Raw genomic sequence first — 20,832 nt, forward strand, 5'->3', positions numbered from 1 at the left:
AAAATACTTTCACTAAAACACATGTTAATTACCAAGTATTTGATTTCCATTCTCATTCTGATTCCAATGTACGAACCAAAATCTACATATCAATTATTAAGGGATTAAGTCTACACGTACTAGTACTAGAGATATAATGCACAAGTCAAACATAAAGGTGTCATGCATTTTCCCTTAGTGGAATTATTACAAATCTCATAACACAATCACAACGCGCTTTAATTTACAGCTCAAACACAATACGATCCGTAATACCCATGATTTTGTTATAATGAGATCGACTTGAAGCAACGAAATAATTATATATTATGATGGAATCAAAGAAAAAAAAGGAAATGAAAGACAAGCATTTAAATTGATTGACAATAGGGGCAAGCTAATCAGCAAGCAAATTAAAGAGACAGTGACATGAAATTGGGGTTATGAAAATATAGTTGTGGGGAAGCTAAGAAATGAATATAATTGGGTAAGGTTATGGTAAGAGAGGCAATGAAGTGAAAGGTAGGGTTAATGTGTTGAGGAGCAAATATGGTTGATGGGGTCAGGGATCCAGAGGTTGGTACGTGCATGTGAGTATGGTGGACAACAGCATGGCTCATTAAATCTGGTTGCCATGTTTAGAAGCCTCTGATCTTCTCCTCCTTAAATAATACTACTGTACTATGCCGCGTGTCGTGTCGGAAATGCATGTGACATTATCAACTAATTTGCTTCTACGCTCTCGTGCTTATGTTCCTAATAACAACAACTTAAATACACCTATCTATCACTCCTCCATTTTCCAATGCCGTCTATTATTATTATTTCATTATTTATTAATAAATTCTTGTCAAAATAATGCACAGATCTAGCACACTATTCACTATTTGTCATTAAACTATATACAAGGGCAGAACTATAAATATTTTTCAATGCGAGCGAAAATTAAAACTAATGACATATTTAAAAAAAGAAAAATGAAACACTTAGAGGTCGAACCATAAATATTGCATGTTGACTAGGAATAAAAAAAAAATACATCAAAACGCGATAAAAAAAATATTCAAAATAAAATATAAACATAATTAATTAAATAAAATGGTTTGATTGGAGAAAAATATATTATAAATCACTCATCTGAATTATAAATTAATCTCTTAAAATTCATGCTCTAATCCTGACATTTAAGAGGAAAACCATATACCTTATGATCTAACCTAACTCATCATTTATTAAAATTTACGTATATTTAATAGTTACAAATGTGGAGGTAGGGCAAGGGGAGGGGGATATCTACCCCACTATGGATCTGCCCTTGAGTATATATAAAGTAATTTTTTTAAAAGATAAAAGAAAATAATTTTAAGCAGCATGCATTTCTTGGTATATTGAAATTTAGAATTAGGTATATAGCAAATGGAAATAAAAAAAAAATAAAAAAAAATTTAAACCCTTTGACAGGATAATTGGGCATCCGACCCGGAACCACTGGCAGGACCCAAAAGCAAAACAGTTGTCGTTCAAACTACCCAAGACACCTCACTCCTCAACATCAATGCTCAACGGTTCAACTCATCAGCATTGATGCCCAACGTTCAGCCCCTCAACATTGATGTCCAACGTTCAACTCCTCAGCATTGACACAACGTTCAACCCCTCAACATTGATGTCCAACGTTCAACTCTTCAGCATTGACACCCAACGTTCAGCTCAAGGCATTAATGCTCAACGGCTCCTCAACCCTCGGCATTAATGCTCCATTACTGAGCTGAGGAAGATAAAAGGCTCACAAACACTTGTAGAGACACGACACTTCTTACTAGATAGAACAACACTCAACTCATTTTGTACACTGAGCACTGCACTCAATATTGTACTCAAATACTCAAATAATATCCGGTGACACATTATTACCGTCACCCTTAGTTTACAAATTGTCCCAAGTGAGTCATGTGATTTTTCCAACTATAAGTACTTACCGAAAATTACAATAAAATAAAGAGAAAAGTTGAAAAGAAAAATAATAATAATAATAATAGTTGTTGTTGTTGTTGTTGTTGTTGTTGTTGTTATTATTATTATTATTATTATTATTATTATTATTTGTAGTAGTATTATAATACTATGAATTTTAGTTGACATATCACATATGGTGTGTTATCACTTGTATGTAGCCTTGTACTAATGAATTAAATTATGATCATCAAGAAATTCAACTAAACTAGAGCTCATAATTCAGGTTAATTATATTGATGCACGCGCCCGGCCACATATATATTCATTCACTATAATAGTGACTCGTATTTTCCCCCAAGATCCTTATCAATGGGGTTATTTCACAGTTTTTGAGAAGTTTTTTGTAAGCATTATTAGGAAAGAGAAAATGAGGGGAAAAAATTAAAAAAAAAATAATTTTAAAATAAATAAATAGACTGCCAGGCGTGCCTGACGCGCCCGCTTGGTGTAGTCGTTTCAGCCACCCACGCGTGGTGCGCTTGTCTTTGGAATCAACAAATTGCATTTACTGTAGAAATAACTCTTCATTTGCAATTGATCCAATTCCTCTTCTCTCTCCATTTCTCACTCCTCCATGTAAGATTACAGTGTACTATAAACCTCCAAAGCATCACTAATAGGGATGCTCTAAGGGGTGATCGAGTAGATGAAACATGATTCTTGTATCAGAACATTACAAGTTCAATTCTTATCAATGTTTTTTCAGTCAAGCTCTTTGCACATGGTCTTCCTAGTACGAATTTTCTCTCCTATTCAGTTTGCGGGCTGTTACATATGAGCGATGTTAGATATATCTATAGTCTAAATTTGACCTCGTAGTAGCGGAAGCGGAAGCGGTGTTGATCCCCAACCATAGTTGATATGTTCTGAGTTGTATTGCCTCTTGCCGGGTTTGCACTGTGTACACCTCGCATCAAGATAAGGTATATAACTACTTCTTGTTTCAGTTCCATCCCAAATTAATAAGTCTTTATCATTCTACCGGATGGGTTGATGGTTTGGCCATCAAATGATGTGTGGTCTGTGGCTTAATACGCAGATCGAAAATTATGTTTGATGTAGGCTACGTTGTTGTGTACATACGTACGTGGTTTAATTTATGGCTTATTATATTAATAATCGTACATAATTGTAACACATACAGGATGTTGAGATGTCCGTAAGCGACATACATGATGCATGTTTTGAAACAAACCAAAGTAAGTTGTACTGCTGTTAGGGCGTCCACTTGATAAAGACAAGTGGTGATTAGGTTTAGTTAATTCAGCTTCCGTGCAAAGGGTTAGGACATAAGAGTACCCCTTCCCATCATTAATTGCTAAACATGCGTTGTCGACTTCCCTTAACTTGAATGTACACATTAGTGGCAACCTACTCACCGCCTTTATCTTTTGTCTGCCCAATTTTAATCTTTCCTCCGTCTTTTACCTAAAAAGTCAATTAAGTGTCTAAACTTTTTAAAGTTACAATTAGATCCATTAACATTTTATTTTAATGCAATAAAGTCTAAAAATCGATTAGTGACATGTGATAGCAGGTTACTAGGTTTCGGCACCATTTTCGATAAAAAATCGACCACCCCCTAAAATCATCAACCATTGATGAACTCTAATGTATTCTGACTTTTTGCAGGAGTACCATGCTCTTATTGAACCACCCCCTATATATTAAGGATCAAATAAGGACCTATAGTTAGATGAATAAAGACCTGTAGACTTATCTAAACCATTGATCTGCAGATCTTATGAATGGGAAATCAAGTAAAAAAATTAAATGTGCGTGACCATTTTTATAAATATAAAGTTTTGTTTATTTTCAACTATTAGATCGACTAGATCAATGCTCTAGATTAGCCCTCACGTCCTTACCTAAGCATAGGTCCTCACTTGATCCAGACCTTATATATATAATTTAGTTCAGATGCGACTTGTTGCTCCCATGTAGTTGTGCGGACTCGTCTGGATCATTGGATTCACTCATATCAACTGTTGAAAGTCAATGAAGATGGAAAAAATGCGGTGACATTTTTGGTAATTTCCTGCACCATATATATTTCAGTGGTGCACTAAGTGCTGGTGTGTAGTGCACTTTTGAGTAATATGTGGTGTACCACAAAGCGCTTGTCTACTAATGGAAAAAAAAACGCAGTAATATTTTTGTAATTTTCTGTACCAAGTTTATTCTTGTGGTGCATTAAGTGTTGGTATATGGTGCACTTATTAGTGATATGTCGTGCACCAAAAAGTGCTAGTATGTAGAAGTGAGGGTTAGTGGTGCACATATCTAAGTGCACCATCAAGTATATCTAAATGTATCATTAGGCATAGCTAAATGAACCAACCATTACAAGAAATATCTGAGACCCTTGCTGCACTTATGAGTGGTCTACAGTGCACTTATGATTGTTATATGGTGCGGATGTACTACCAAACATATGTAAATGCATCAAGTTGCATGGCCTCACGAGAAGGGTCGGCCACACTTGTGCCGATGCGCAAAAATAGTTGTTCAATATTAATAATTTATATTAAAATCTTAGATTTAAGATATATATATATATATATATATATATATATATATATATATATATATTATTGTAAATAATAATAATAATGTAAAATATTTTTATAAATTTGATATTTATATTTTAAGAAATAACAAACATATAACTCCAATATATAATATGTATATATTATTATTATTGAAGAATATGAGAAAATATATGGTGGATGAATGCGCATGACAACAATAGTGGAAAAGTTAACGGAAGTTATAATGGTAGGTATATGTTTGTCTAAAATATTGTATATTACAACTTTTATAGCATAATGTATAAAAAAAAAGCGTAACGAAAAAATAGATATAAATAAATGGTATAACCTTAATTCATTCGCACTTACTAGTTTTTAGATATACCAATAACTTAATGTTGTATAGTAATAAACCATGTCTAACATAATTAATAATTACTGGAATAGAACAGTGAGCCATAGTTTTATCTAAAACTACATACTAAAAAATAATATTGTTATTGGTCTCACATTTGATAGATCCCGGGCAAATAAGTAATTAAGGGGGAAAAACAGAATGATTATTATATTGCCACGCATAGGCCGCGTTAATTGTGGTAAATAATTTTGCAAGTGATGGGTAGAGGAGAGTAATTTATGGCATGAAGGGGGAGGGGGTGCAATGAGTATGGAATGATCACATGGAGTTGCATAAGGAGACATGCACATGAAGGTCCACCCTGCTACTACATTTACAATAAGCCCACTTGAGATCAAACCCCAGTATGGGAACACACACCAAATCTTTTAAATTCAACCCACTTATGAGTCATGCCCTTCCTCCTCCCTCTGTCTCTTTGACATATATTACCTACTTTTATCTTTTTACAATGTGGTTGGCATACTCTATGTTTTATAAACCAATGTTAAAAAAAGCGCTAGGCACTTGGCGTTAGTCGAAGGTTTGAGGAGTGTCGCGTTTAGGCGGTCGAATAATTCTAGTATATCGTCTTCACTTTTTCACTAAGAGTTGTGAGTTGTTAAAATGCTATAATTTATCAAACTAGTCAATTATATATGTTATATGGTTAGTTAAGTACATAGGTGGAGGAATATAGAAGAGACGCAACCGAGCATGCAAAAAAAAAAAAAAAACACTCGACCGAGTTGGACGCCGACTCGGCCAAGTTAGGCGCCTAGTCGGTTGGCCAACTAAAAGCTGCCTAGGGCTGAAATCGCTTCGACCTAGGAGCACCTAGACCGATTTTTACAACACTGTTATAAACTTGTAGTCACTATTTGAAGGTATGCAGTAAAAAATGAAAATTTTGTGCAACAAGTTTGATTGAAAGAGTGTTGATATGAATTAAATTTGTGACCTTCAAGTGCGAGATTCATCATTCACCACTCGCCCACCTCTTTCCGGGTAAAAAAAAATGACATTATGATCTTATATTATGTTCGTATTGTGACATGCTCAATCGAAAGAGTGTAGATAGGAATTAAACTCGTAACCTTTAAGTGCGAAAATCATTCTTCACCCACTTGTCCACGTCATTCAGGGTAAAAAAAAAACATGACATTATGATTTTATATTGTGTATGTCTAGTAAAATACCTATTACAAAGCATATGATATTGTAAAATGTTCGCACTAAAAAAAAAAGTAAAATGTTCATCATATTCAAAATATCATATTCTAAGAAAACATGTTGCTAGACGTACAATACAAAACGTGAAAATGTTGTATTATAAAATAAAAAATGAGGCATGCTCAATCACATACGTATCTTATGAACTCTTATAAGATTATTCGGTTGCTTTTTTTTCTCCCAAACTTCACTCATGCGACTAGTTGAACTGTCCATGCAGGCTATTCGGTTGCTTTTTATTCGGAGAATATGGTGTTTTCATGCACAACAGTACAATTTCTCTATTCTTCTATATTGTTTAGGCACTATTTAGTAGAACTTATAGTTTATTTTAACTACAAATAATTTATAAGCTCTGTTTGGTAAAAATCTATAAAGCTTTTTCAAGTAGAGTTCCAAAATAAGCTATTGACTTTTAACATTTTTTTAATCATTATTAATTTAAAAAAAATGACACAATATATCATTTTTTTTAATTAAAACCCTGATATCTAAATATTCTTTCTCCTCACAAAAATTAAATTCAAACATTGTTACTTTATTATGAGATGCTAAATGTCAAAAAAAATATTTTTTTAGACTTTAAATTGCAATATATATCAATATTTAAATTTGAATACGAAATATTTACTTTTTGACGGCAATTTATATCATGGGTCAGAGTCCACATAGCACTTTGGGCCCTATATCAAAACGACAAGTACAAAATTTATACTCGTAAAGTACAAAATTTAATAACACATGACAAACAAAATCACAACACAAGACACAAACATAAGAAATTTGTTTCAGATACATAATTCATACTCTCAAGGTACAAAATTTCATAACACAAAATATAAAAATTCACAACACAATACACATATACATGCACTAGGCCGGGTTTAGAGTGTACTGTGAACCCTGGTCTATGGTATAAGAATTGGTTTTTGACTTATCATTAAATACCATTTAAAATTGACAAAAACTTGTATGAGACCATCTCATTGATTTGATTTGTGAGATGGTCTTTTCAAGATGAAATATAATACTTCTATTAATAAATGTAATACTAAACTAGGAATAAAATATTTATTAATTACTTATATGAGAAAATGTAATATTTTTAAAAAAACATGTAATATTTTTGCATTTTGATATAAAAGTATTCTATTTTCCTTTCTAAATGAAACATTATTTATAAGGGAAAAATATAATACTAAAAAAACACTTTTACATCAAAATATAAAAATATTATATTTGTTCTCAAAAGTAGTACATTATTCCTTATAAATAACAAACATTTCATTCCTGATTTAATATTACATTTGTTAGTATAAGTATTATATTTGTATATTAACCCGACTCAATCCAATCCCGTCTCACAGAAGTGTAACCTTTTAAAATTTATACCGACACATATCATATTTGGGCAAAAAAAAAAAAAAAAATCAGGGATGGAATGAAAATTGTGTCATACGTACATGTAATTATCTTGTTGGCGTCCTGTCTGAGCGTACGTACTATGCGGGCATTTTCACAACCCTGTGGTCCTCTCCCTCTTTAAAGCCCGTTGCTTATCACTTTCTTCTTAGCCAATTTCTAAACTACTTCTCCGGCCACCACCTCCGATCCATTTCTTCTCGATCTACTTCTCTTTCTCCCCCCACCCCCAAATTAAAAACAAAAAACACTCTTTTTTCCCATTCTTAATTTTAATTTGTCCCATCCTTTCCTTTCCTTTTACATTATATTATATACATTTTATCTTCTTATTCTACTTACTATACGTAAAATATTCTAGCTACTTACACTAGAGTTTAAGGGCCGGCGGGTTACATTATTATATATTTAACATACATATATATATACAGAACATTTAAGAATGTCTAGCAGGCGTTCAAGACAGTCGTCAAGTGCGTCTTCCAGGATTTCAGACGACCAGATCATCCAACTTGTTTCCAAGTTACAGCAACTTCTCCCTGAGCTTCGCTCTAGGCGCTCTGCCAAGGTACTATTAGCTCCAATTGAAGCATATGTTCCATCTCAACTTAAAAACTTTAGCTGATATGCTTAACACGCCACCTCACATGTGCGAGCCAGTTATTCTTTGACGGGCTTCAAGCAAACAAGAACCATATAGAGTCTGAACCCATAGTTGGATTTCACATTTATGTTTATATATTAGATGCTAGTTTTTGTGAAACATGGTGTAGCACTAATAAAGTGTGTTTTGTTATATAATATATATATATATATATATATAGGCGTCGGCAGGGAAGGTGCTGCAGGAGACTTGCAACTACATAAGGAACTTGCACAAGGAAGTGGATGATCTAAGCGACCGTCTCTCTCAGCTCTTGTCCACCATAGATGCTGATACCCCAGAGGCTGCAATTATCAGGAGTTTAATTATGTAGCAATTTAATATAATATATATAGCTTCTATATCATACCTGGTATCCTAGCTACTATATATATATATATGTGAGGAAAGAGACCAAAGTTAGTTTGAAACTCGATAGTGTCAGTGTGAATGCGGTTACTGAGCACTGAATTATTGTGATTTATTCAACTTTTTGGGGGAAATGATGATGATGAGGATGATATTTCCTATTCTATGTATTCTTACTAGGTAATAGGTATGCTCAATGATGATCGATCGAGGCATCGAGCTAGGTGTGGTTCGGTAGAAATTAGGCAGGCATGAAATATATTATTAGAATTAATTAATGACCATATATAATGGGCTTCTGTCCTAATTAATTCAGTTTACCTTATTCAAATATAATAAATACATGTGTTGCCTTTAATACTACTACTACTACAGTGTAATCTCACTTGCACAAGTTTAATTACTATATATATGTTTGCGTATGCATGCCCCCTTTTTTGTTCTTTTCTTTAATTACCACACCGCACCAAACTATCTAGCTTATTCATCAAAGTAACAAAAAAATTATAATGTTGGACAATAACGTAACTAATGGAAATGTTCCAATTTTTCGACCATCACAAAATGGTCGGAAATCGCTGATTTTCGGTCAGAAACCCTAGTTCCGACCACATTTTGTCCACGCACTACAACAGCTCATATTCAGAGGAGACCAAGATGGTCGTGGTGTGCGAAGGTAAGCTCAAGTTAATATTCTGCTCGTGGGCACTTGGGGTATCCGAAAAATCTTCCGTCGTTATATTCGACCACCGCATGAAGTGGTCAGAAATAACGTCCACTTTTGTATCGCGTGTTTATCGTAAAAATTCTTACAAAATAAAAATAAATGATACTTTTAATCCCTAAAATTAAAAGGGCAAATTAAATTGGATCCTGTACTTCAATTGTAAAGGTTGCCTCCATTTTTATCCCCATGGTGATATTACAATTGTGATTTTAGTCTTTACATATTAAAAACAAAAATGACAATGAAGAACTTACAAATATATATAATTTGCAATCTCCTTAAATCTAAGCATTCTTCTATTAGCAATTGATGATATATGTCTCTCCACTCTAATTCCACAACAAATAATCATATTCATCCAAGCTATATACTTAAAGCACCACTTCGGTATCAACTTAAGACGAAAAATGAAAATATCAATAATTAAAAAAAATAAATTTACTATGTCCGTAAAGCTAATCAAAGACGAAGCTAAAAACGTCATTTCTCATATAAAATATAAACTAATTGTCTTGTTAGGAACTAAGAAAGTAAGTCAGCAAACAAATACTATAATTAAGTATGCCGTGTTTTCATGAACAAGTTTAAGGTCAATGTTGGTAAGCTAGCAACTCTACAGGATGCAATTTATGTCATGATTCTCCACTTTCAAAGCGATCACTACAAGAAAAATCATAAATCGCGACGGAACGTAATCCGTTGTCGATTCGTGACTGTTTTTATGACGGAACGTATTCCGTCGCGATTTTGCGATGAAAATGGTGACGGAATTCAATTCCATAGCTATTTTTGCTCAAACCGATAAAAAACCTAGGAAACTTTGGCGCCCAAATTTTAGTTACTGATTTTGCGACGAAATTAAGACTTGTCACCCTAATGGCGACGAAAAAGGCAACGGCTGATGTTACCGTCGCGGTTTTGTGACAGAATTGACAACGAGAATGAATTCTGTTGCAATGTTTGACACAAGGTAGGAAATATTCCCAAGTAATCTTTGCGCAAATGAATTGACGATGGAGGTTGACGACGAAATTGCGACGACGGTTATTTTTTTCGTCGTGAAAATATTTAATTTTTTATATAAATTTATTTTTGCTACAAAATGGGACGACGGAATGAGTTATGTCGCCAATATGTTGACACATTGGCGACAGAAAATGCGACACCCTACATGTCCATCGCTTAATTAGGTTTTCAGCTTGTACGACATAATCGACCTTTTTCAGATATATAGTTTCCATTTCGCTATGCCAAGTGTATAATTTTACAATTTTTGAGTTTAATCACAAATATACCATCACTAATTAATTATAAACTCAAACTATATAGTCCAAAAACCATATATATACATTATATTTTCTTGGGATATAAATCACAATTAACGACATCATAGTGTAGAGTCATTTGTCTGGTTTGGCTCTTGTCTTCATGTTCAAATAATCAAATACAAGACAAGACACGCAAGACACTAACTGTCAATAAAGATTTAAATGATTGAACTTCTAATAGTGACTAATTGCTAATCATGTATAATGGCTAGTAATAGTGACTAATGGCTAAGATGGCTTTATGTTGCTTTCAGTTGGAATTCATCCGCTGCAGTGTGTACTGTGTGTCCAAATCCATTTTTAAAACTTCTATTAATTTTCTTTTAAAAGAGAAGAAATTAAGAGTATTGTGTTTGGTTAATGGGTTTACACACAAGAAATAAGAATCAAAATCACAGTTTAGTACTTGGTTGACAACTTTTCAAAACACAACTATGATATTTGATTACCTTCAATAAAAAATTGCATTCCCTAATTAAAAATGGTATATCATTCTATCTTTTTGGTAATACATAAAGATTTTTATTTTTGATTTTTTTTGTTCATATTGATGCTTTAGATGTTATTATATTAGGATCAATTGACTTGATTTTTTGTTTTTTGAATTTTTAAAACCATTATTCCTATTAACTGGTCATACATAACCAAATATCAATATTGATACTCATTCTAATTCCACCATCATTAAACACAAACAAATTTTCATCAAAATTCATTACTATTACCAATTATTTGATTCTCATAAATCAAACAGACCCTAAAAAACATATGGGTTCTTGAAGATGACAATTGACAGCGATGTTGCTGTTACATTACATTATATATTATGGTCGACTTGGCAGTGGACATGAGATCTTTATATGTGTTATTTTATTTTCATATTTGGCGACAAATCCCGCTAATAACTTCTACAATTTTCGAAGGTTTTGCCTCCTGGGAAAACCTTTTAGTCCCAACTACACCAACAAACTACTGTTATACTGTAAGATTGGAAAGATAAACGTCAATTCAACATTATTCTTTTCATTATTTGACAACATTATTTAGTCCTATTTTGTGAACGGTAGGGTCAATCAATATTCACAACTTATATATTATTTCTTTTGGGTGCCACTAAAATATTGAAAACATACAATGATTTGATAAATAAAGTGTCTAACGAAAGTGATAATATACTTCATTTAATTTTTTTTAAAGGATGATATATGTTTACCAAGACGTTAGGAATGTTTTTATCTTTTAAAGATGATATTTATGAGGACGTTAAGAATGTTTTAAGTCCTTATTTAAAATTTCACATCATTTTTTTAGAATAAAAAGTCAAATCACTGAACTTATTACTTTTTGCAATTGAGTCACTGAACTTACAAGTATTAAATCAAACTATCAAACAAGCAAAATATGTGCAATTGACACATTTTCATTTTATGATTTTTTAAAATGCAATTTTGGTTATAAACATTTGAGAAAATGATCAAATAGACCTTCAAACTTTAGTTAAAAAGTCAATTAACCCTTCGACTTTTTAAAGGTGCAATTACATCCATGAACAATTTATTTTGAAGCAATAAAGCCCAACAATCTGTAATTGACCTGTTATCACAAGTCATTAAAGATTCGGCTACTCTCCGACAGAAATTTCAGGCAAAACAGTAACCGGCGAATGGTCGCTGATCACAGAGAAAGAGAACAGAAGGCTAAAGCGACCCAAATCTGGATAACCTTCTCCAGTTGAGAAGGCGACACTGTTCCACGGCGAGAAGGCGACACTACAGTGGTCGCCTTCTCAACCGGAGAAGGCGACCCTTCGCTTTCTCCTTTCTTTCTTCGTGACCGGCAACCGGAGAACAGTCGTCGATCACTGTTTTGTCTGAAATTTTCCTCGGAGAGTGGTCGAATTTTTAATGACCTGTGATAGCAGGTCAATTACTGGTTGTTGGAATGTTGGGCTTCATTGCTTGAAAATGAATTGTTTATGGGTGTAATTGCACCTTTAAAAAGTTGAGGGGTTAATTGACTTTTTAGCTAAAGACCAATCTAACGGAAGATCACGGGTGGTAAGTTTTTAAAACTAGAAGGACGTCTAGTGGTCGTTTTAAAGACGAGGGACCACACCTGGTAAATCGCTAATACTCGGAGGACCATTGGAGGTATTAACTATATATATATTGTAGTTTCGTTACAACATAACTAAAGTATCATTTTTTTTTAAATTCAACTATATTTTTATTTCACAATACACACTCAATGTATGAGACGCGCTACTCAGTTTCATTCTAAACACACTGTAGTTTTATTACGACATCACTAAATATCATTCTTATTCAACTACAGGTCTACAGTTTCATTTGAGAATCACAACAGTTTCATTTGACGATATATACTCAATATGCGAGATTTGTTATGTGATTTCATTTCATAGACTCTGTAATGTCATTACAGCATCACTAAAAAAAAAACTCAGCGCATGCAAAACATAATGGACGGAATAGATGTTTGTTTTAATGAAAAGAAATGACACCTTTTTTACTAATCCACTGTATAATGAATTAATGATTGTGGGTAGATTCGTTGGGTTCGAAATTTAAATGTCGAGAATACACATGGGCTCGTGTCAAATTCTATAATGCTGAGCCCTGTTTTTTAAGCTTTATAATTGGGCCAGTTTTGTAGACAAAAGTGGGGTGGGCCGAAATCCACTTTCGCTATTCCACCGGAAATTACCATAGAAACAATACTTGGCGGAACATGATTGGTGCGTTTCTGTTACGTACGCAGCAGCGCGTATCAGTATGCCCTCTTGTATTAAACGAGCTAGTAGGCTTTCGTTTGATGAGCTGGCTTACGTTCCACCTAGTGCTCTCTCTCTCTCATTTTCTTCCGAGTTGCCACTGACATCTACCCGATTTTGGCCATAGAGGAGGCAGAACAGGTACGAGTAGGTTACAATTTACATTAAGCTTCGCTTTGTAATTCGATTAATTTTCTGCTTTCGATTTTGATTCGATCAGGTTTGATCTCTGTAAAATTCGCTTTTCCGATTTCTGAATCCATGATTGTGGAAAATTATACGGTGGAAGTCACAGGGCTTTCTCCCAATGCCAGTGACAAAGAGGTGTATGAGTTTTTCTCTTACTGCGGCGAGATTGAACATCTAGAGATCATCAGGCAGGTTTTTTGAATTGCGTCAATTACCTTATTGTTACGATAAGAACTTTTTTGGCTTTTTATTATGCATGAATTGATGTTATTGACATGAATCCAGCGCCTTGCATTAATTGTGTGATGTCGAAACCGGAGTCCTTTGATTTTGATAACTTATAGAGTTTTTTTTTTTTTTTTGAAAACAGATTGAGCGATTATGTTTCTTTAGCCTACGTTACATTTAAAGAGGCTTACGGACTGGAAACTGCTCTCTTGCTTAGTGTAAGTCTTCATTTAAACTTCATTAAGTAATGTAGAGTATGAGTTAAATACAATGATTGAAGAAATGAGAAGGATGTTACGACATTCTGGATGTTCAGTGCCACATTTTTTCTTCTTCATGCCTCACAAATCAGTTCAGTTGTGCTCCTATTTGTCTGTGATTTGGCCTAGAGACAATCATTTTCAATGACCATTTACAGAATTAAAATTATTTTTTTAATTTGTTCCTAAGAGTGAAAATATAAGAGACAACATATGTCCTTATGTTTTCTTTTGGTGTAAACACACCAAGCAAAGAAACTCCTTTGCCACTTGAGCTACCCCTTTGGGTTAGAACGTATAGATGGCCTTGAGTTTGACTAGTTAATTAGTTGAATTCAATTTTTAGTGTGGTTTGACCCATGTGCATTATAGCCCAATTGAGTGACATTAACCAAATCTTTGGATATAACATGATATCAGAACGGTCTATTTTGTGTTCACCTGTGGTGGCGTCCCTGCTTTTGTCTCAGGGAGGGTCTTAGTAAACCAGTTGAAGCTCTTGCTTTACTGGCAAAACTCTAAGAAGGCTATTGCTTACTAACTGCAGCAACTCCCACGATTTATGCTGCATATGCAAACAACAGAGTTTCTCGGACCTTCAACAGATTCCAACTTTTTATGTGGTTCACCCCTAACCTCTCACTTACCTCTTCCAGGGTTTTCTTGAGATACCCCTTAAATACAAAGCACTACCAATATCACAAGGCTTAGAGAGCCAATGAATTATAATTTTTCTTTCTCTTATATCACTTTTGTTTTTGACTATTTCTCACCTGCATGTAGAAAGGTGAGTAGAATAGGAGCTACACCCCATAGCATTATGTGTGATGAACAGGTTGACTGCCAAGTGCCAAGTAAAGAGAGTGACAGTGGTTGAAGCCAGTGAATTGAATACCAGACTGGGTGAAAGGTTTTGTTCCTGTTGAATAAGATTGAGCTTTCAGCTTAGTAACATGGCTCCAGTTTGAGACTCTAAAGTTAGATAATCTGCTCATTATCAGTCACTAATGGCTGCCAACAACTATGTAGTGTGGTGACACTTCTGTTATCATTCCAAAAGGGTAATCACATAATTGAACCCCGGTAGTGGGAGCATTGATTCTTTGGGCTTAAAAAGATTGAGAATGTATATAACAGATACTACATTGTAAAAAATCATGAGCGTTTTAAAAAAAAAAATCAGTCACTAACAGCTTTGAACATTTTGCTCTCTGGTGTCCATACCTTTGAATCAACACCTCCACTTCTCCAAAATATTTAATGTAAATGAAAGCCATAACATATCCTTAGGTAGGTATTCCTATATGAGGCTTGAGGTCTTGTTGAGGAGACTGCTTTTAACTTTGCTTCTTTTATCTTCTACCTGCTTCTCTCTGCAATTACAAGAAAATCCAACAGTTTTATCCAACATGAAGTTTGGTAATTATATTCAATTCCCTGATTTCATTTTGCCAAGGAATCAGGTCATTGAAATTCCTGGCATCTGATATAATTATTTCAGGGATCTGCTATCGTTGATCAATGTGTCCGTATCACTCGCCTGGGAGAAAAGTTAGATGCACATGATCCTTTTTTCTTTAGTAGAATGGACAATCAAAGTAGTTCACAGGTATGTTACAGAGTTTGGTCTGTCTTAGTTTCTGACCTGCTTTCTTCTGCAGTGCATAATGATGATGATGCATTTTCTTGAGATTTCTTTAACTGATGTCAGGTAACTCATGCAAATGAATTTGTTTCCACCCCTGGAGAGGCTGTGACTATTGCCCAACAAGTAGTCACAACCATGATTGCTAAGGGATACGTGTTGAGTCAAGATGCATTAGCCAAAGCAAAAGCCTTTGATGAGGAGCATCAGGTGTCATCAACTGCGGCAGCCAAGGTGGCAGAGCTTAGCATGAAAATCGGGCTCACTGAAAAAATCAATTCAGGAGTGGTGGCTGTTAAATCTGTGGATGAGAAGTATCACGTGTCTGAGATTACCAAGAGTGCCGCATCTTATACAGGGAAAACAGCTATAGCTGCTGCTGCTGCAGTTGTGAACAGCAGTTACTTTGCAAAGGGCGCCCTTTGGGTTTCAGGCATTTTAGATCGCGCTGCCAAGGCTACTGCTGATTTGGGTAAGAAAGGTAATACCATGCCTTGAGGAACGGTAACTTCATGTCATTTAGTAGCATCTAGTCTATTTTAGCACATTCGTACATGGCATTTCTGTCATAGGTAAATGCCTTTGAGTTGTAATGTGGATGAAGTAGGGGTGGTTGTTTTAGGTCATTCTGTCTTTGTTCCATTAAGACAAGAATGTATTTATATAACTGTCATTATCAAAACTATCCTTCCAAACACATTCCTGAAACCAAGCTCAACTACTGCACTGCCGGCCCGGCCATTAAAGCACGAGGGTGGCAATATTTAAATAGCCTAACCTTTGAATCCGTGTTGTGTTGTGGGTTGTCAGCGAATGGTTGTCGGTCTGAAAGCATTGTGGGCAGGGCAACAAGGTTGTGCAGTGAATAGATCTCACATTGTGATCTTAGCCGGCAAAGAATTACAAGGAGATAAATCAGTTTAAATTATTCATAGTCAATCAGCTCAAATAAAAAAAATTGAAATTTGAATTTGTGACCTTATTACTATTAGTTTGTATCCTTAGTCAACTTGACTGGGAGTAATCCAAACAATCGTAGTTTTTGATTTGACCATTTGAGTTGGTATAAGAAACAACAAAGATTGAGTAGCATAAAACTTCGTGTTACCAAAGCAACCTAATTTTGTCAACTCCGTATTTATTTATCTGTAATATATATTAGTATCCGTTGGGCGATGACAGTTGTTACCTAGATGGAGTTCATATTTGAAGACAAAAATCAAAGGAGCAAGTCAAGCAGGCAGACTCCGTCACGGAGAATGATTATGTTGACCTAATCAACTTTCAACACGCTCCACATTATTATTTAATTCAAATTAATAATATCCAACAACCCAACCCAGCCAGATGTTGATACTTTCCAATCTGGTTTCTGTTTTTTCCCTCACTTTCTGCTTCAATTTAGTGGAGATTGGAGAACACAGAAACCAAAAGCAATTGGGAGGAAAAGTTACAAAACATAAAATTGCAAAACGGATAAACTGTACTGTTGGTTGAAAGTTGAAACGCAAGTGGCAAGACACAAATTGTATGCATTACAAGCTTTGAGGACACTGGGTGGCTTATATAGTTATATTATATGCTCTGCTCATTACAATCTGTAAACCTAGCTAGTAGTGAGTAACACAACTTTTATATAATATACCTATGGTAATTGGGTCATAAATCTCTCCTCAGAACATCATCAAACTCCTCTGTACAGTATGCATCTTCACAATGATTTTAGAAAAACACCAAAAAAATCGATGATCGAGTCTTAATAACAACAATGTAGAGTAATCTCTCAAAATGAGAACTTTTTGAGCAAAAATCTAAATTCTTTTAATCAGTTGAGTCACCATGATTTATCCTTTCATAAACTGAGACTGTCTCGTCCGAAGTAGGCAATTTCACTCTCTTGTCACAAGAAAAGCACCAAAGAGAAAAATGTATCAGTCACAACAAATTGGACATCGTATGAGTCCATTCTCGTTGCAATCTGGACATCTCTGAAAACCATAATCATCATTATCCTTATTATCATCAAACTCCTCGTCGTCCTCGTCCTCGTCATCATAATCAGCTTCACAGTAAATTTTACAACTCCCTGAACACGTCTCACACGGCACAAATCTTATATCCCCACAGCTCTCACAAACGCCACCATTCCCCCTATCTCCGCCGCCGCAGCCACCGCCATCCGCCCTTTCGCAGCCTTCCAAAGCCTTCTCAAGCTGCCCGTCCTCGTGCATTCGCCTGATTTCATCGGCGCCGCCGATGAACTTTTTACCGATAAACACTCTAGGCAAGCACGCGCCGCCGTAACCATCCCCCAATAGCTCTTTCAGCTCCTCCTTAAACCCTGAATGCATAGACACGTCCCTCTCGTCAATCTTAACTCCTAACGCCTTCAAAATCGCTCTAACATTGCAGCAATCCTCGTACGTCTTCCTCACTCCTCTCAGGCTCGTGAAGTACACAACCACTCTGTTTTTCCCCAATTTCTTCTTGTACTCTTCTTCTCCGAGAAACGGAGGATTCGCCGGCGAAACGCTCCCCAGCGCTTTCCGGAAAGCGGATATCATCTCCGGGTCGAATTCCGACGCGATTGAGGTGTCGTTTGATGTGGAATTCGATTCTTCGTCGCCGGATTCCACCCACGGCGGCTTAATTGATGCGTCGGTGTCGTCTTTCACTCTCGGAGTCGGTTGATCGTCCGGGAAGGGAGTGGGATTGCGTGACACGTGGAAAGAGAAGCTTCGGACATGGTGGGGAGGCTTGAGGGGGCTAACGTCTTCTAGCCCCTCCATTAACTCCCAAGCATTGATCGTCTCCGGCTCGCCGGGAGGAGTGCTTATCGGCGTTTTCGGAACCAATTTCGGAATCTTTTCATTGATCATTTCTGACCATGTTTTTGCCTCAATAAATCCCATACCAAACCCATCTTTATCTATACTTATACTGCTCTGATTCTGGTTCTGATATAGCGGATCGAGCTTCAGAGACCCGAGCGTGGAGGAGGTGAGAGCCACGCTGTGGTAGGCCTCCCCTTGCATTGAATAGCTCCGGCGCACCGGAGAACATGGAGCCTTGCAGTGCCGGCAAACTTTCGGCTTTGAAGTAGCGCAACCCATTACTGCACAACTCTCTGGTCTGCTAAAAATTCAATCAAGTTTTTATCTTTGTTTGCAGATCAAGAAAGAAAGAACATTCCCAGATGATCTGAGCTGGATTTGGCAGCGATTCCGAGATTTCTTTCGAGTAGAGCAAAAAATAAAGTGGAGGGAATAATTAAAAATGGGGAAATAGATACTCCGTTGCAAAGATCAATGAAGATTCACTTGGATCGATGGGAGAGAGAAGCTTCTGTTCTCTCTGTAAATGCGAAACAGGGCAGGCAATTATAGTACTTCAAGGCTCAATCAATAGAGTTCAAGTATACACTTTTCCGTTTCTCAAAATGGAAAAACAATAATCAAAGCTAAACTGCAAATACTGAGACTCATACCAAAATTCTCACAATGAATAGAACCAAACAACAAATAAAGCCAAATTTCGCATTGATCAAAGGATGAAAAAAGACAGGAAAACAGAGTTTTGTTTAAGGATACTACTGGAAAAAGTGTCAGAAAGTTAAGGCCTTTGAATCTTTGATCAGAGGCAACAGCATTTCCCCATTTTCTTTTCTGTGCGTGTAGAAAGAACAAAGAGAGAGAGAAAGGATTTGAATGAGTGGTGGGGTGAATAGCAGCAAGAAGGGAGAAGAAAAAGAGAAAAAATCAACACCGGTGACCTGTGGGATTCGTATGTAGGACTTGGTTTGGATTTGTGGTACAAATTATAAATATTTTGTTGCTTTATTTGAGTTAATTATGATCAGAGAAAAAGATAGAGAGGAAAGAGAAAGTGGGAAAGATAGGAAATATCGGAGAATGCGGGCATGATTGCTTTGTTTTGGATTTGGTAAAGTGTTTTGTTTACCTTTCAATCCCATTCCGATTCCCAGCGCCGCTACATGCAAGGGACAAATACAAGTGCTTCACCCCATTTTCATATCTCGCTGCCCCACCTCAATTATTATATTATATTATTATACCCACCCCACCCCATCCATCATCATATTCATATCCTCCACATTTTACTCTAGGGTTAATTCTTTTTTTTTTTTTTAATTTATAGGGTCAGTCTACTTTTAATCATTTTTAACACAATATTGTTTTTTATTCTAGTATTATTATAACATAATTATTTTTTATCCTCTATAAAAAAACAATTTAAATGACATTAAATACAAAGGTATTTCAATCTTCAATTATATTTTTCTTCAAAAAAAAAAAGAACATAAAAATATAGCACGTCAACTCACTTTATATTTATTTATTTTTTTAAAGATTGAACTGTCTTTGTATTTAACAACATTTCAACGATTTTTTTGATAGAGGACCAAAAATGATCATGCTATAATATTATTAGGATCAAAGAGAGATGTTTTTATTCAAAAGGACTAAAACTGAGCTGCCACCTATAAATGTAGGATAAAAAATGGAATTAACTCTTTTACTCTATTTTAACTTTTTTTTTTTAAATATGTTTTACTTTTTCTCTTAAATATTAAAAATGATATTCACTTTGTATTTTTTTTCAAACTTTACATGTGACATTTATTATTATGTATATAATAACATCTTTACTAAAAGTAGAGTATTCTTAAAGTCAAAAACCTAAAAATGAAATAAATCAAATTTGATGAGCAAAAGTAAAAATGTTTGATGGAGAAAAATTAACACAAATTAATGATTGAAAATGGATAAATATGGGAGGGAAAAAAGTAATGCTCAAAAACGACAATAAATATGTGATTCTTGTTATAAAATGCATTGAGAATACAAAGATTATATATATACACATATATACACACACACATGGGGAAACGCTATGGACTATGGTGTCCATCAACACCATGCCTCCATATAAAGACTCTGTTTGGCAGAGCTTATTTAGGAGTTTATAGCTTATTTTAAGCTACTAATAAGCTATAAGCTCTGTTTGGTAATGTTCTCAAAATAAGCTAGTAGCTTAAAATAAGAGCTTATTT

The 20,832-nt window shown here is 35.0% G+C and overlaps 2 protein-coding genes across 2 annotated transcripts; one reads left to right on the plus strand and one right to left on the minus strand.

Moving 5' to 3' along the window:
- Window positions 1-13,488: 13,488 nt before the first annotated feature.
- LOC116000164 (binding partner of ACD11 1-like) lies at window positions 13,489-16,466 on the plus strand. Its single transcript, XM_031240200.1, has 5 exons — window positions 13,489-13,577; window positions 13,657-13,813; window positions 13,996-14,071; window positions 15,615-15,722; window positions 15,825-16,466. Exons 2-5 carry the CDS (start codon window positions 13,698-13,700, stop codon window positions 16,254-16,256), a joined length of 732 nt encoding a protein of 243 aa, XP_031096060.1. The 5' UTR covers window positions 13,489-13,577; window positions 13,657-13,697; the 3' UTR covers window positions 16,257-16,466.
- Window positions 16,467-17,223: 757 nt separating this feature from the next.
- LOC116000252 (uncharacterized protein At3g28850-like) lies at window positions 17,224-19,702 on the minus strand. Its single transcript, XM_031240287.1, has one exon. It carries the CDS (start codon window positions 18,869-18,871, stop codon window positions 17,690-17,692), a length of 1,182 nt encoding a protein of 393 aa, XP_031096147.1. The 5' UTR covers window positions 18,872-19,702; the 3' UTR covers window positions 17,224-17,689.
- Window positions 19,703-20,832: the final 1,130 nt, after the last annotated feature.

Source organism: Ipomoea triloba, chromosome 12 (assembly GCF_003576645.1).
Source record: "Ipomoea triloba cultivar NCNSP0323 chromosome 12, ASM357664v1".
NCBI lineage: Eukaryota > Viridiplantae > Streptophyta > Magnoliopsida > Solanales > Convolvulaceae > Ipomoea > Ipomoea triloba.